General features: G+C 43.5%; 1 protein-coding gene across 2 annotated transcripts in view; it reads right to left on the reverse strand.

The window, feature by feature from the left end:
- ATP9B (ATPase phospholipid transporting 9B (putative)) overlaps positions 1-13,248 on the reverse strand; it is a 3,609,114-nt gene that overhangs the window by 1,451,159 nt on the left and 2,144,707 nt on the right. For both annotated transcript variants that reach the window (XM_069620656.1, XM_069620655.1), the window contains exon 13: positions 10,651-10,793. In XM_069620656.1, coding sequence (XP_069476757.1) covers positions 10,651-10,793 — 143 coding nt within the window. The remainder of the gene's footprint in view (positions 1-10,650; positions 10,794-13,248) is intronic.

Below are 13,248 nucleotides of genomic sequence, written 5' to 3' on the forward strand. Positions count from 1 at the left end.
CAAGGGTCCCCTGCCAGATTTTCTGGGGAAACCATTGCTGATTCCTCACAGGAGAAAGAGAGACTGGAATAACTCAAGTAAGATTTTATTTGGAACATTTGGCCCTTACAGAGGCACCATAGACACTTTATATACAGGGGAGAAAAACCTGGAACAGAAGCAAAACCCTTTAGATGTATGTGATGAATCAACAATGATTTAACCAGAAAACCTGGCCTGGGACTCTTCTCATGTGGCCAAGGAAAGGCAGACGCTTTCTAATCCCGATCCTGGGGGTGGTGTGCTGCGGGAGGATCACGTGAGGAGGGGAAGCAGGTCAGGGGGAATGGAAAACCTCCTTATTCAACTTTCCCCGAAACCCCAATCTTCTGATGGCATATTGCGAAATAGAGGAAGTGAGAAAAACTAACTTTGTTATTAAAGACTTCAAGTCCCTAATTCCCCAAGTACTGGGACGAAGAAGAGGGCTAAAGAGGAACAATGTTGCAGGAGTGGTTTGATTATTAATGTAAATGACCCACACCTGAGGGAGACCGGGAAGCTTAAAGGGACCCCTGAGGTGCAGGCCAAGTGAGAGCAGATCGAGAAGAAGGAGCAGGCAGAGCAGTACATGTAGCCGATGCAGAAGCTGGAGGTGAAGCCAGGACCACTGTTAAGGAGAAGGCTGTAGCGGGTCCTGAGAGGGTCTGTCCCAGGAGGTTAGCTCAGCGACAACATGCTTGCCTTGGAAACAAGATGACAATAAGCAACACAGGTTCGATCCCCGGGTCCGTACTTAGAAACCTCTGAGTATTAAGCGTGTTATAAATACGCAACTAAGACAAATTCCTGTAACAGCGCCTCGTTACCCCCGGGCTGTGTGAGCGTTTTAAAATGCAAATAAATAAATCTGTGTCTCCAGAAGTCCAGAGTGCAGAGGCTGTGCAGTGGGAAGCACCATTGGTATGATCTCAAGGCGCTGGTAGGTTGAATGCCCTCGGGAACCGTAGTTCAAGTCAGTAGAGAGAGAGAGAGAGTCATAAGGTGCGTGCGAATACCGGATATGTGTGCAGCAGGTGTGGCATTCGTATGATAGCTGCTTCTTAGCGGTAGGTGTGGTGGTTGGGAGATCATGAATATGTGTTCCTTCTGGCATTTTCTTATCCAGACCGATTCTGACTGCGTTAGGCCTGAGGAGAACGCCTAGGCTGACAGGTGTATAGCCAGCTGTGTTTAATTAGGATGATGGGGAGTATGAGGCAGGTTTTGGTATGAGAACAGCTATACCGAATGTGTCATAGTATCGCTGTGTTCTCGTTAAGTGGTGGAGTATAGAAGAGAGTAAGCATGGAGATGTGATATGGTGGTTTACATTAGGTGTTTGTGATCGAGCGCACTCCAACCGCTCCATGCACTCAAACCCTTGAAGTAGTAGGACTGGCATGGGAGTAAACCAGGTGTGACTGAGGTAGTAGGCATGGCATGGAAGTTAACCAGGTAGAATTTGATTAAGTGCTGTAAAGTGGTCCTAACAAAGACAATGGGCCTCATTACGAATGTGCCAGGTGTAACCTGGCAGGCGGAACGGCACTCGCTCGCAGACCTTGCCGGACGCACCGGCACCATTCCTGAATGGTGCCGGTGCATCCTTCCTCCCCATTCCCATTGAGTCCAATGGGACTGGAATGGGGAGGAATATTTTCCGGCACCCAGCAATAGGGAATTACCGGGACCGCCGGGGCTGTAATGCTCCGGTAGGTCCCCATGCCGTGTGCCGGGAAAAAAATGACTCCGGCGGCAGCCATGCCGGTATTTACCAGTGCGGCTACCGCCGGACTCATAATGAGGCCCAATGCATGTTTGTGTTGCTGAAGAAAGAACTGCACTGCTATACAGAAATTCCATTCCAAGCAAAATACTCAGTTGTGGCAAATCATCCTGACAAAGACAATTGTTGTGGCTTTTAGATGAACTATGAAACTATCCTGCATGTGACGAGAACAATTCTGAAGTTTGTTCTTGTTCAAGAAAGAGAAATCATCTTTTGTTTTCTTTGTTGAATCACTGGAGTGCTGGAGCTTTCTGTTGTCAAAAACTATATTAAAACTTTGTTGTAAACCAGTATTTCTTTAATTCATTTTGGAACTCTGCAGCAGAACCCTGCTTGAATCTCAGGAAGGGGAATTCACCCAGATTATCGGTAAAGACTACTGTTATATTACTAATTCAACTATGATATCTATAACTCCTTGTTAGCTTTTCAACTGTTAGAGTGTTTCCTTTAGTTTATTTTAGGCAGGGAAATGCTCATCAGGGTAGGGAGAGTGAGCCGTTTACAGAACCCTTTTATTTAATAAAAATTGCATTTGTTGAAAAACCTTCACAAAGTTGTCCGCCTCACATTTTGGACTCCTCACAGATTTTCAATAAATCTGGTAGACTAGTATAGGTTTTGGGGTAGGGACTTTATGTTTTGATTCATCATGACAAGAATATCCTTTCCTTGAACCTTGAGTTTTGCGGGAAGGGAGGACTTAGCCCACACACACAGTTTCTTGCGGCCCTGACATGTTTATGACCTGGGTAAAGTCATGAGACATAAGGAACTGTTACCAATTATTAAGGCCTTCGTTCATGGCTATTTTTAATAATATATTCCCTGGTGATTTAGTGGATTCTTCCATAGTGGGGTAGAGCCCCTAGAGACTGTCCCACCTGCTGTTGTGGGTTATTTCCTCTAACGTCACTGGGGGCTTAGTGGATGCCTCTTGAGGTGCGGACACCAGCAGACAATGTCTGCTGGTGCCCGTGCCCCTTTCTACATTGTCTTGTGGGCTCTCCGATGAGCAGCGGCATCCTTCCTGGTGCCGACTGCGCCCCCTCCTCACCTGCCATAGGTGGCTCTTGGAGTATGCTGGGCCCAATGTCGTACGGCTGCTGCGCCCAATCCTCTCTGCTGGCACCCTTATGTGTCTTCACCTTTTCGGCGCTTTGCCGCGGCTTAAGTCCTGCTGTCTGTCCAGGTAAGGAGGGAGCCTCCCTACACATACTCCAGCATCTGACTGGGTGCTTGGGGTCAGGATTCCCCCCTCTCCTGACACTGCCTGAAACTGACTCTGTCACACGTAGTATTAGTAAATTATTCCTTGTTGACAAAATAAGCCCTTCCATTGTGAGGAGCCATGTAAACTAACTGAAATGAGTCCTGTCTCAGACTTCTGTCCACATGTATTCACAAAATGATTGACCCATATAAATTCAATTATCAGATTTGCTTGCAAGGTTTCTTGTGTAATCTCCTCGTGCTTTAGGGAATGCCAAAATGCTCTCCCATTGCGTATATTGGCTTTCTTCAAAATTATATGCCACCTACTTTTCATCTTTGATTTAAATGTATTGGTATGCCAGTTTTTGTAATCTTGTTTGACCTCTGCACGTGCTTCTGTAGATTGTCTCAGTTTAGAAAAATGTCAGCTTTCATCTTCCTTATCTTACATCGCATCTCCTTCCTCTTATCTCTTATAGTCATTTAAAATCATTTTTGGGAATATGATTCACTAATGGTCTGAGAGTATTACTCTTCATCATATTTTGTTTGGTCCACATTGTTATAAAAGTTGTACAAATATTAATTGGCATTCTTCACTTATCACATAAACGTCTTAAAAATCAAATTAAACAATTAATCTTTTCAATATTATTCGTGGTCCATTTAATACAATTCCTGTGATTGTTGACAATGCACTAGCTATGTGTTCGTTCACTACCAGTCCTAAGTTTATACCATAGACCTTTATTTGCACATATGAATGAACGCTAGCATTAAAATGGTTGAGTGAGCAAACCTAGCAAAAAGACTTGATGAAATAAAACAAGAGACTCGCAATCTTTGGCTCTCCAGATGTTTTGGGCTACAATTCCCATCAGCCAGAGCAAGCATATTGATTGGTGATGGATCATGCGAGTCTTGGTCCAAAACCTCTGTAGAGCTACAAGTTGCAGGACCTTGATCTAAAGTATAGCGAACCACAGTGTAAATCCATGTAGTTCTCCCAGGGACATTACCCAATATTCAACATGATTAGATTCCAGCCATGAAAGATCTGTGCCCATTTGTTACCCTACTTGTTAATGCACAAATATACAAACATTGCATCCTTGGGAGACTAAAATAGTGCCCTTTCCAAAAAAGCTTCAGTTACATCAATATCCAAGCAGCTCACATTGTTATCATTCATAATAAGAATTCTATCAATTTGATTATAAAGCCATTCTTCAAGTATGGTCGATATCTGAGCTCTCAAAATGTAACATTGTAAATCGTTAGATGGGCTACATATATTACGAGCCATGTTTTTGTACAATGCATAATTACTCAAGTTAGCTCAATAGTCTTGAGTCTCTTAACTGCATTTCTTTCAAAAGCATGAATAAGCATCAAAAACGGGTGTGCCTGTTAAGGACACTTCTTGAAGTAAAAAAATATCATGCTGTCTAAGGGAATTTATATTATTCATGTTACAGAAGAAGCCTGAATGACCCATAAAATCCCTTGATGTTAATTGGTAATTCTTTCTGAGAATGACTAGGAGTTGCGAGAGGTCAGTAATGCGAGACAGACAACTGTTCGAAGATCTTTCAAAATGTGCCATTTTATTTTAAAATAAAATGTATCAAAATGTCTCACTTTCCCTACTGTGAGAAACCTGAAGGTGTCTCCCTGACTTTTCCCCGGGGGTCTGTTATCCAGGTGGCCAGGACACGGCCATCGCTATTGGATTCAGTTCCTGGCGGTAGACCAGTGAGGGAGGATCACCTGGATGGGGGCCCTCGGGGAGTGGAAGTGGGACACCGACGGATGAGACGCAGTATTCACCTTCTTGCAACAACTTTCCCCCAAACTACCACATAGGATACACAAGCACTTTACCCCCTGTTGTAGTGTAGTCTTGTCTTGTCACTGGCCTGGGTGCTTTGTTAGCTATGTTTATACCCATCCATGTTCCTGTCAGTGTCTATACGTGACTGTAAATATATACAAGAGAAACTGGAGTAATTTACATATGTAAAATAAAGCCTTGCCTGGAACCAAATCTAGACTCCACAGCAGGTCTGTGTACAACACCCCCGCCCCCTTCCTTTTCTGACTCAAATACTTTTGAATATTACGATGGACGACGGACCAACACCAGAGTCAAGCAAAGTCAGGTAATTAACCAGAGCCACAGACACCTGACGGCCCTTTCCCTTCCCCACAGGGATAAAAGGTGGAGCACAGGAGCACAAGAGGAGCAAGGTAGAGCGCACATCCAGTGAGCTAACGCAACACAGCAATTCAAGAGGAGGAGAAAGACGGTGCATACTGAGAGGGTGACGAGGAGAGACACGACCTTGACCTTTCCGAACAAGGCCTGTGAGAACTCCGCAGAAGAAATCTTAAGACCATGAACAATAACCATCGTGTGTTGCAGCAGATGTCTACGCTACACGAGACCCTCGTCCGCTGATAACCAAACCGTGGAGAGACGTTTGTCTCAGTGCTACCAACCTTGACTCCGCGGCAAGAAAGACAAGGGGTTCATCACAGCCGGTGAGTCGAGGGGAGAGTTGATAAGAAACCAAACTGTGTTGAGCAAAAAGTAGAAAACGGCTAATTGAACCTTGAACATAATTTGCAATTGATGTGAAAGGGGGAAAACTAGCAACAGCGAAGTCTGGCACCACGTGGTTGCTCACTCAAGGAACTTTGGGTGATTACCCAACTATTTAAACTACTGTATCTAGAAGGCCTTGGGAAAGACGAGATGAGGGGTCAAAGTGGTCATACAAGGGTCTTGTAAAATCCTCTGTACAGTCAAAAGTCTTTGACCGACAGATGATTGTGACGCTAAGGAAAGTGAATCCTGCATCATAAGAGTTGAATGAGAAAATGTAAGATTGACAGATTCGCAAACGTGAACCCGAACGAGGGATGCCGACAAAGAGGAAACAAAGTCTAAGGCCTCAAAATACAGTGTGTCGACAAGAGTGAACCCGACCAAGGGATGTCCACAGCCAATTGTTTAAAAAGACATTAAGATTCATGATAGTCGAATTAACGCTGCTGCAGAATGTAGAGGCAGAGGTTGATGGGGAGGTGGTAACAGTTCACTGGTCTCAACTGCAAAATGATCTGTCAAGGGAAAATGACCTACGCCCGCCATGAACTTGCCGGTATTAGAGGGAGAGTATGAGGGAGTTGTGAGAAGAGGAGAATAGGGGGATATGATCTGGAGGTGGGCCTACTCAAATCTCAGCGAACAACAATTACAGAAGACTGTGTGCGGACATTATTGGGGAGTGAAGGACACAGGGGGGTATTGGGGTAGTGGGGATAAAGAGGGAAGGGGAATTAGTTGAATAGTTTGATTAAAGTTTGTTAATGGATATGGGGAGATTGCTGTGGGGGGGAAGTTTGCGAGAACTGTTTTGCCAAAATGTCAATAAAGAGAGTTACAAAAAAAAAGCCAAAGGAAGCAAATTACCACTGAGACTATTAAAGAAACAAATAGAAACCTAAAAGATTCATGAAAGTCAAAAAGAAGTTGCATTGAAAGTCTAAGTGAACCCACAATTGAGGGAGGCAAACCATTGAGTCAGATCTAACCCCGAAAGAGGGGGATTCAAGGGTGAGAAGCCAACACCCACCGACCAGTGAATGCAACAAAGCCAAGAAAGCCTGTGAATACATGCTATGACAGAGTGAACCTGACAAAGAGAAGTTGATAGTCGAGAGGGGTCCGAGCTCGGAAGAAGGGGAACCCTGGGGTAGAAAACTATCATCTGACAGAAGAGAAGACCTTTTTGTTCAGCTTTTTGTTTGGATACTTTGGACCCGACAGGCCCTCGAAAGCCGAGAGCATAGCCGTCTGAGGTCCTGGTATCAATAAGGAACTTTCTGAGGCTCTGCGCCCGGACGAGGGGGACCAGGGATGAAGGGCATCACCCAATGTTTATGTGAAAAGGAACATTGACCTCTTTGATCATTATTTGAATACATCAGGCCCACAGAGGCAAGAGACTTTTCGATAGAAAAGGCAATTGGGGGAGGGAGACCACAAGTACCGCTTCCTGAATTATCATTTGTGAACACTTCCTTCTTTCTTAAGAACATTATCCCACACCCACACTTCTTTTTGTATTTAGCTTAAGGATTGGCAATAGGTTTTTCTTAGTATATGCACCTTTTATTCGACAACGCCACTAGGACTGCCTTATTATTATTTTATGGTCGAAGCTTGCTCCCATCTTAGATTTATGTTTAGATTAAATGTTTTTCCAACCAACCTCTGCAGTTTAATTAACACCCTTGAACTGTGATACTAGTGTCTATCTTTACTGTTGCCACCATGAGTTCCTTACACTACTCTGGTGAGGAATTCCCTGCCTATTCTAAAAACAAAGGGAACAAACTAACAGAGGATAACTAGCCCTCACTCTAAACAACAAACACATAAATAAAAGGTATGGCAATTCAACATAACATGAATAATATGTACATTTACTAAATTACCTTCTGAAGTCCTGGGTGATTTCCCTTCACCAGGATTTAAAGTCACTTCACCACAATGTTCAACATTGAAAAGGAAATGTCTTAACTTTACATCTCCTGCTTTCAACAAATGTTCTACTAGCAACAAATCTCCTCCTTTTGGGTGAAGTTTTCCACTTTTCATTTCACGCAAAATAGCCCCAACGGAAATCCTCGCCACAAAGCTTTGTCAATCCCACAGGAAGATTTGCCACAGTTCAAAGAGAATGCAATATCCACACCGTTAATGGTACACAGTTCTTGATTAACAGTTAGGATCCCTTGAATTATGGTTTCAACAGTCAAAATGGTATAATTATCAGGATGACTTCTTAATACTGCTACTTCTACTTCAACAACTAGATTTCCTCTTATTTTACCATGAGAACAGTCACCTTTGTCCCACAGTATTTCACCTTGGTTTCGACAACTGCATTGTATCATCTACTGACAACCAGATGTACCTCACAAGTTTCAATACTTTGGACTACTGCCACAAATTCAATGACTTTTATACAGACTTTGACAAGATAGATTTGACAATACTTCAACCTCATCAGGTAGGCTAGGCACTTGTACTTACAAATGTTTTCTTCAAAGGGGAAGCCTCTTAGCCTCTCTTGTCTTACTGGCAACAATGGTAATCTGTGTTTGCCTTCAGGAATCTCTTCTCCCTGACCACCACATTCTTGGGCATTACAGGTGGAGTCTACGTCAAAATGTTCTTCACAAGCAGCCAATCCCCAACTTTACCTGCACCTGCACGTTTCTGCCAGCTTTCAGCCCAACAATTACCCAGAAACCTTGGTGCCACTCTCTTAGCCTCGGGTAACAGTTGTATACGTGTTGGTTTATGCCAATGAACTGTTAAATAACTTCACAGTATTGCTGGATTGTTTTAAACTGAGAAAGGTTGAGCTTCACAATTAATATGGGATACCTCTTGTCTTTAGGCAATGCTTGTTCTCTTCAGTCTTTTATAGTCTTGTGAATTAAAGGTATGTCACTTGTATCCAAGGTATAAACTTCAGTCTTTCAGTAGAAACCACAATTCGGCACAAGCTACCACTCTTTGATATAGTTTTCAGCCTTTAAAGGTGGATGTGAAATTGTATTTCCATAGAAGCAAAGGAAAGAGTTCAGGCATCCTTAGGGAATTACAATAAGACAAACGAGACCATTTGTTAATGTAGTTTGTCCACGATAAAGTGTGTCACTTTGAAATTGTCACCGTTAAGTGTTCTGCAATGGTCTTCACAGCGTTCCCTTTTCTTAACTGGGGATACGCAAGCACTCCTTCAACAATAGTCTTTAATTAAACGAATAGTGGGCTGTAACAGTGTTGGTTTCCAACACGCGCAAGAAGCCTTTCCCTCAATTCGCGTGTGTTACATTTCCATTGTTGAAAGAATCTTTAATACATCGGTACACTTCTACTTGCTGAAAATCTTCAACGAGTGGCAAAAGCGCTGGTAATTGTTACAGGCAAGGCTTGTGCAATGCTTTAGAACACTGTGCTTCACTCACCAGCTACTGAAGCATTTTCTCAGCGGGTTGCACTGCTGTCCCAACTTCTACTACAACTTCTACTGCTTCTTGCTCGCTGGGGACCCAACACCCTTCTCCTGGACAGGTGTCTCCGGTCCGACCACACATCTTGGGAGTGTCCTCTACTCCCGAGACCCTCGACTAGGCAATTACTCCTTGCCTCAGTGTTCGACACGCCAGCAGCTCGGCAATAACGGCAATCAGGCTCACATGGGGAAACCTATTTCTCCAGCATTTCTTCCGCCGCGCAACCTCTGCACTTCAGAGTTTGGAAGGATGCGACTCTCTCAGAACACTCAGGAAAAATATGCTGTCTTCTCATTCCAGCCCCATATTATTCTCCCACTTCTGATTGGTTTGCCAGCCTCATGTCTTTGTTCTGCTTCCACTGCCACAGTCTGCACTGGAGCCAACATTTCAGCTCCTTCTACTTCTTCCTCCTTTCTCTCCCTGAGGGGGGCTTTTTATGCCTCCCAGGTTCACTGATAATTTTCAGGTGTGGGCTATTAGCTTCAACTGCCTGACTACTGCAATGGCTACTAGGCTTAACTGCCTGACATTTACAACAACATGCCTCCTCAGCCCTCTTCCTTCTCTCAGTCCCTCTAGGATTCTGGGACTTGTAGTTAGGTTTAGCATATTTAAATTACTTTTAAGGGTAGATTTAATTCCTGTAAAGTTATTAAGAGAGGGGCTACGAAGATTAGCCTTTACAGAGCTAGCTAGTTCATTGAAGACATTTCCACGTTCCTTTACAATGTACCCGTGGGTTTCAGGAAGGTGCTTGGTTCGGGATACCAAAAAGGATCTTTCTTTTGGTAAAGGTTGCTTAGATTTACAACATTAAGGTCCACAACTCGAGATCTAATTTGAGGGTTAGGGACACTAAAATGACAATATACCATTAACTCTTGGGAAGATTCTTCCTTCCAGAGGAAAAATACTGTGTCTCATCCCACAGAATCTTCTCACCAACTCAGACCCTGTCTCCTCACAGTTGATCCTCCTGCAGTACACCACTCCCAGGGTTAGGATCATGAAGCGTCTGCCTTCCCCGGCCATCTGCGAGGAGACTTTAGGCAGGGCTTCAGTGAGGGATCCGTAGTATTCTTCACAGAGTACTGTTGAGGATTCAACGGTAAATTCAATGGCAACTACCACCAATCTTCCTCCACCACATTCACATGGCAAACATTTTCCACTACAAACCCCAGCCATCCTTCATTGGGTAGAATGCTCATTTTCCAATTAATTCTTTTGAGTACTGTAGGCTTATAAAATACTGTAGGTCTTTTTCACCCATCATATTCTTAAACTTCTGTTCAAAAGGATCAACAGAATATATACATAATAGTCTTAAATTAAATAACTTTTGAAAGCTAGGTATTGACCAGGAATAATAAATTGTCCAAAGAAACAGTATGAAACTAGATAAGTTGCCTAACTCACAAAATAAACTGCCTTAATTAAAAACGAATTGTTTCATCAAAATTATATCTGTACCATCCAACAAATCATATTTGAAACACACATTAAAATCAGTAGGTACTTACCCGTTTTATCAGTTAGCAAATACACTAAGCGCCCCAGCTCTTCTGGTATGGTGCTGGTTCGAACAACTGTTCCAGGAATATTATCATCCTTCATAATCATCCAGCCGTACGCTGCTTTACCCATATCCAGATTTACTCGCAAACTGTTCAGATGCAACACAGGAAAGATTAAAAAGTACATTAAGTAAACTGTTCTTAGAAAAATAAACTAGTTCACAACAAAACATATATATATATTTAAAAAAAATAAGCAAACACCAATCAATGCTGGTAAACAAAGGCAGCACAATATTCAATCAATTCATTTGCCTTCCACAGAAATCCCTATGCAATCTTTAGGTTAACCTGCAGGGTTTACTTCGTTTTTCATCCTTTTGAGAACATAAGTGTAACTAAGTTGGGGTAATACTAATGTCCATTACCAACAATTTTTGGAAACTGAAACATTGGTAATATGAAGAACACTATTATTAGCAAATTATACACAATAATGCCTCCACAGCAGCCACACAGAATGCTTGTAATGTGGCCATGTTAGGGAGAATTCTCATTGATGGCTATTTTCCCTCACCTAGTGAGTCCCCCAGCAGCTTTGCTGGACTTCTGGAGTTTATTTTCTTCCACTTGGTAAGAGTGTGAGCTTTTCCCCCACTCTTACCTGTGTTTTGCCAGGTAAATCTGTGATTGTGGACTCTGAAGTACACCACTTCAGTAGCCCCCTTCTTTTGTGCGTCACACAGCACCTTCAGTGCCGTGGCACAGGGTTGTCTTTGAGACTTCCCCCGACTCCATTTCTGAGGCGGACTACAGTCCTCCAGAAAAAGGTAAAGTTACCATTAACTTTACCTAGTCAATCTACCACAGATCCAGTACACCCCATCTTCCATGGAGTACTGTAAAGGGTTAATTCGTATCCCTTTTTATCTGTACCTCCTATGGCATTGTTTCGCTCTTTTAACATTTAGACTTGGCTGGTGGCAGTGGTATCTACCCTAACTTTTCTACCGTGATTATATTAGATAAACGTGGTATTGTTTTTGGCTATTATATTATCCTCGAACATAAACCCGCTTGACCAAATTGTCTTTCTTTTGGCTCCGGTTGGGTTTATTCGTCATTTCTTTTTGTTAAAGTCCTTCTTGTGTTTTACTTTGCGCTGCAAACTAGGTTCGCCTTCTTTGTTCACCGTCTTTTGGCGGGCTTCTACCCAGAAGCCCTTCACCAGGCGCCTGGGTGTCTAAGTGGGCTGAATGTGAGGGAAGGGTGTAATCACCCTCTGCACAGGGTATCCTAGGAAACCCAGGTCGCACTTTACCATGATTGGCTGAGGTGGTTGTCCAGGCTGGACAACCCCCCTACTGGGTGATTGACAGCCAGGTTGTGTGAATGGGAGTATTGCGCATAAAAGGCAGGTTTCTTAGGCTAGAAGTCAGAGAGTCGCCACTGGAACTACAAGGAACCGAAGAGAAGCGGAGAGAATGACGACTGCTGCAACCACCCCGTCCCGGTGAAGCCCTGCTGCAGTCCTGAGCTAACTACCCTTCAACGACTAAGAGAAGATCCAGTCCGGAGTCTTCTTCCCTTGAGCCTGGTGGGGATAACCAGCTCATCTTCTTCAGTCAGAGGTCGCTTTCGTGGTTGAAATCGCTGCACACTGCTGTAGTGGTCCGGATAGCCACCTGAAGAGCCACTCCTGTTTTTAAGGAGCGCACCTTTTATTCATTGTCGCTGCTGCCGGCTTCATCCCTGTGTGGTGCAGACCCCCTTCAGACGTCCTCCTTCACAACGAAGCTCCAGGAACCGTGGGTCTGCGGGAAACCAACAGGAACAACTGCCAGGGCACTAGCTGCACCATTGGAATAAGGTACTGTGTTCTGCTTGAGGAAACTGGGTGAACCCCTTTTCTTCATCTTCAAGGCTTGCCCTTGTCTTCCCTCCTTCTTAAAACTTTTGCTTCCGAACATTGACAATATCGAAGTACTCTTGGCTATGTTGAATCGTGAACTGTCTGACTGTGTGATCTTCGGCAACAGGTCTCCGGTGTCACTTAACACTGGATCTGGCCCTTTTACTCTTGAACTCCTGTCTCCGAGTGTTTCTCGATTCTGTCTGCCTAACCAAAATATTGCCTGTGATTTTTGCCTCCAACTCACTCTGGGTATCTCAGGTGCTAAGTGTGTTTTTGCCCCGGTAGCATTTCATGTCACGGATACGCGTTTAGTTATTAGACCGAACTGTCAAAAAGTGATCGCAATCATATTCACTGTAACATGTTTTGTTCGTAACACCGGTCCATTCAAACACAGGGTACTTACCTTGAGACTTACTGTACAAAGTGAATTGGTTAGTTGTAGTATATTTTTCGTGTGGTTTTAAATCTAATAATAAAGTGTCGTGTTCACAACAAATGGTTTAAAAATAAATGTACTTATATTTTTCTACCTGAAACCTTGAGTCAGTGTTTGCTTGAGTCACAGTAATTGTGGTCCCTTTGTGTAATCTCTGATACTCTTGAGATAAGCCTGGCTGCTCCGCCACTTCTACCACTCTGACATAGTAGTACAGGCTTGTACCAAAGGTAAAACTTGTATTGCCACC

Source organism: Ambystoma mexicanum, chromosome 5q (genome assembly GCF_040938575.1).
Source record: "Ambystoma mexicanum isolate Mex_15411 chromosome 5q, UKY_AmexF1_1, whole genome shotgun sequence".
Lineage (NCBI taxonomy): Eukaryota > Metazoa > Chordata > Amphibia > Caudata > Ambystomatidae > Ambystoma > Ambystoma mexicanum.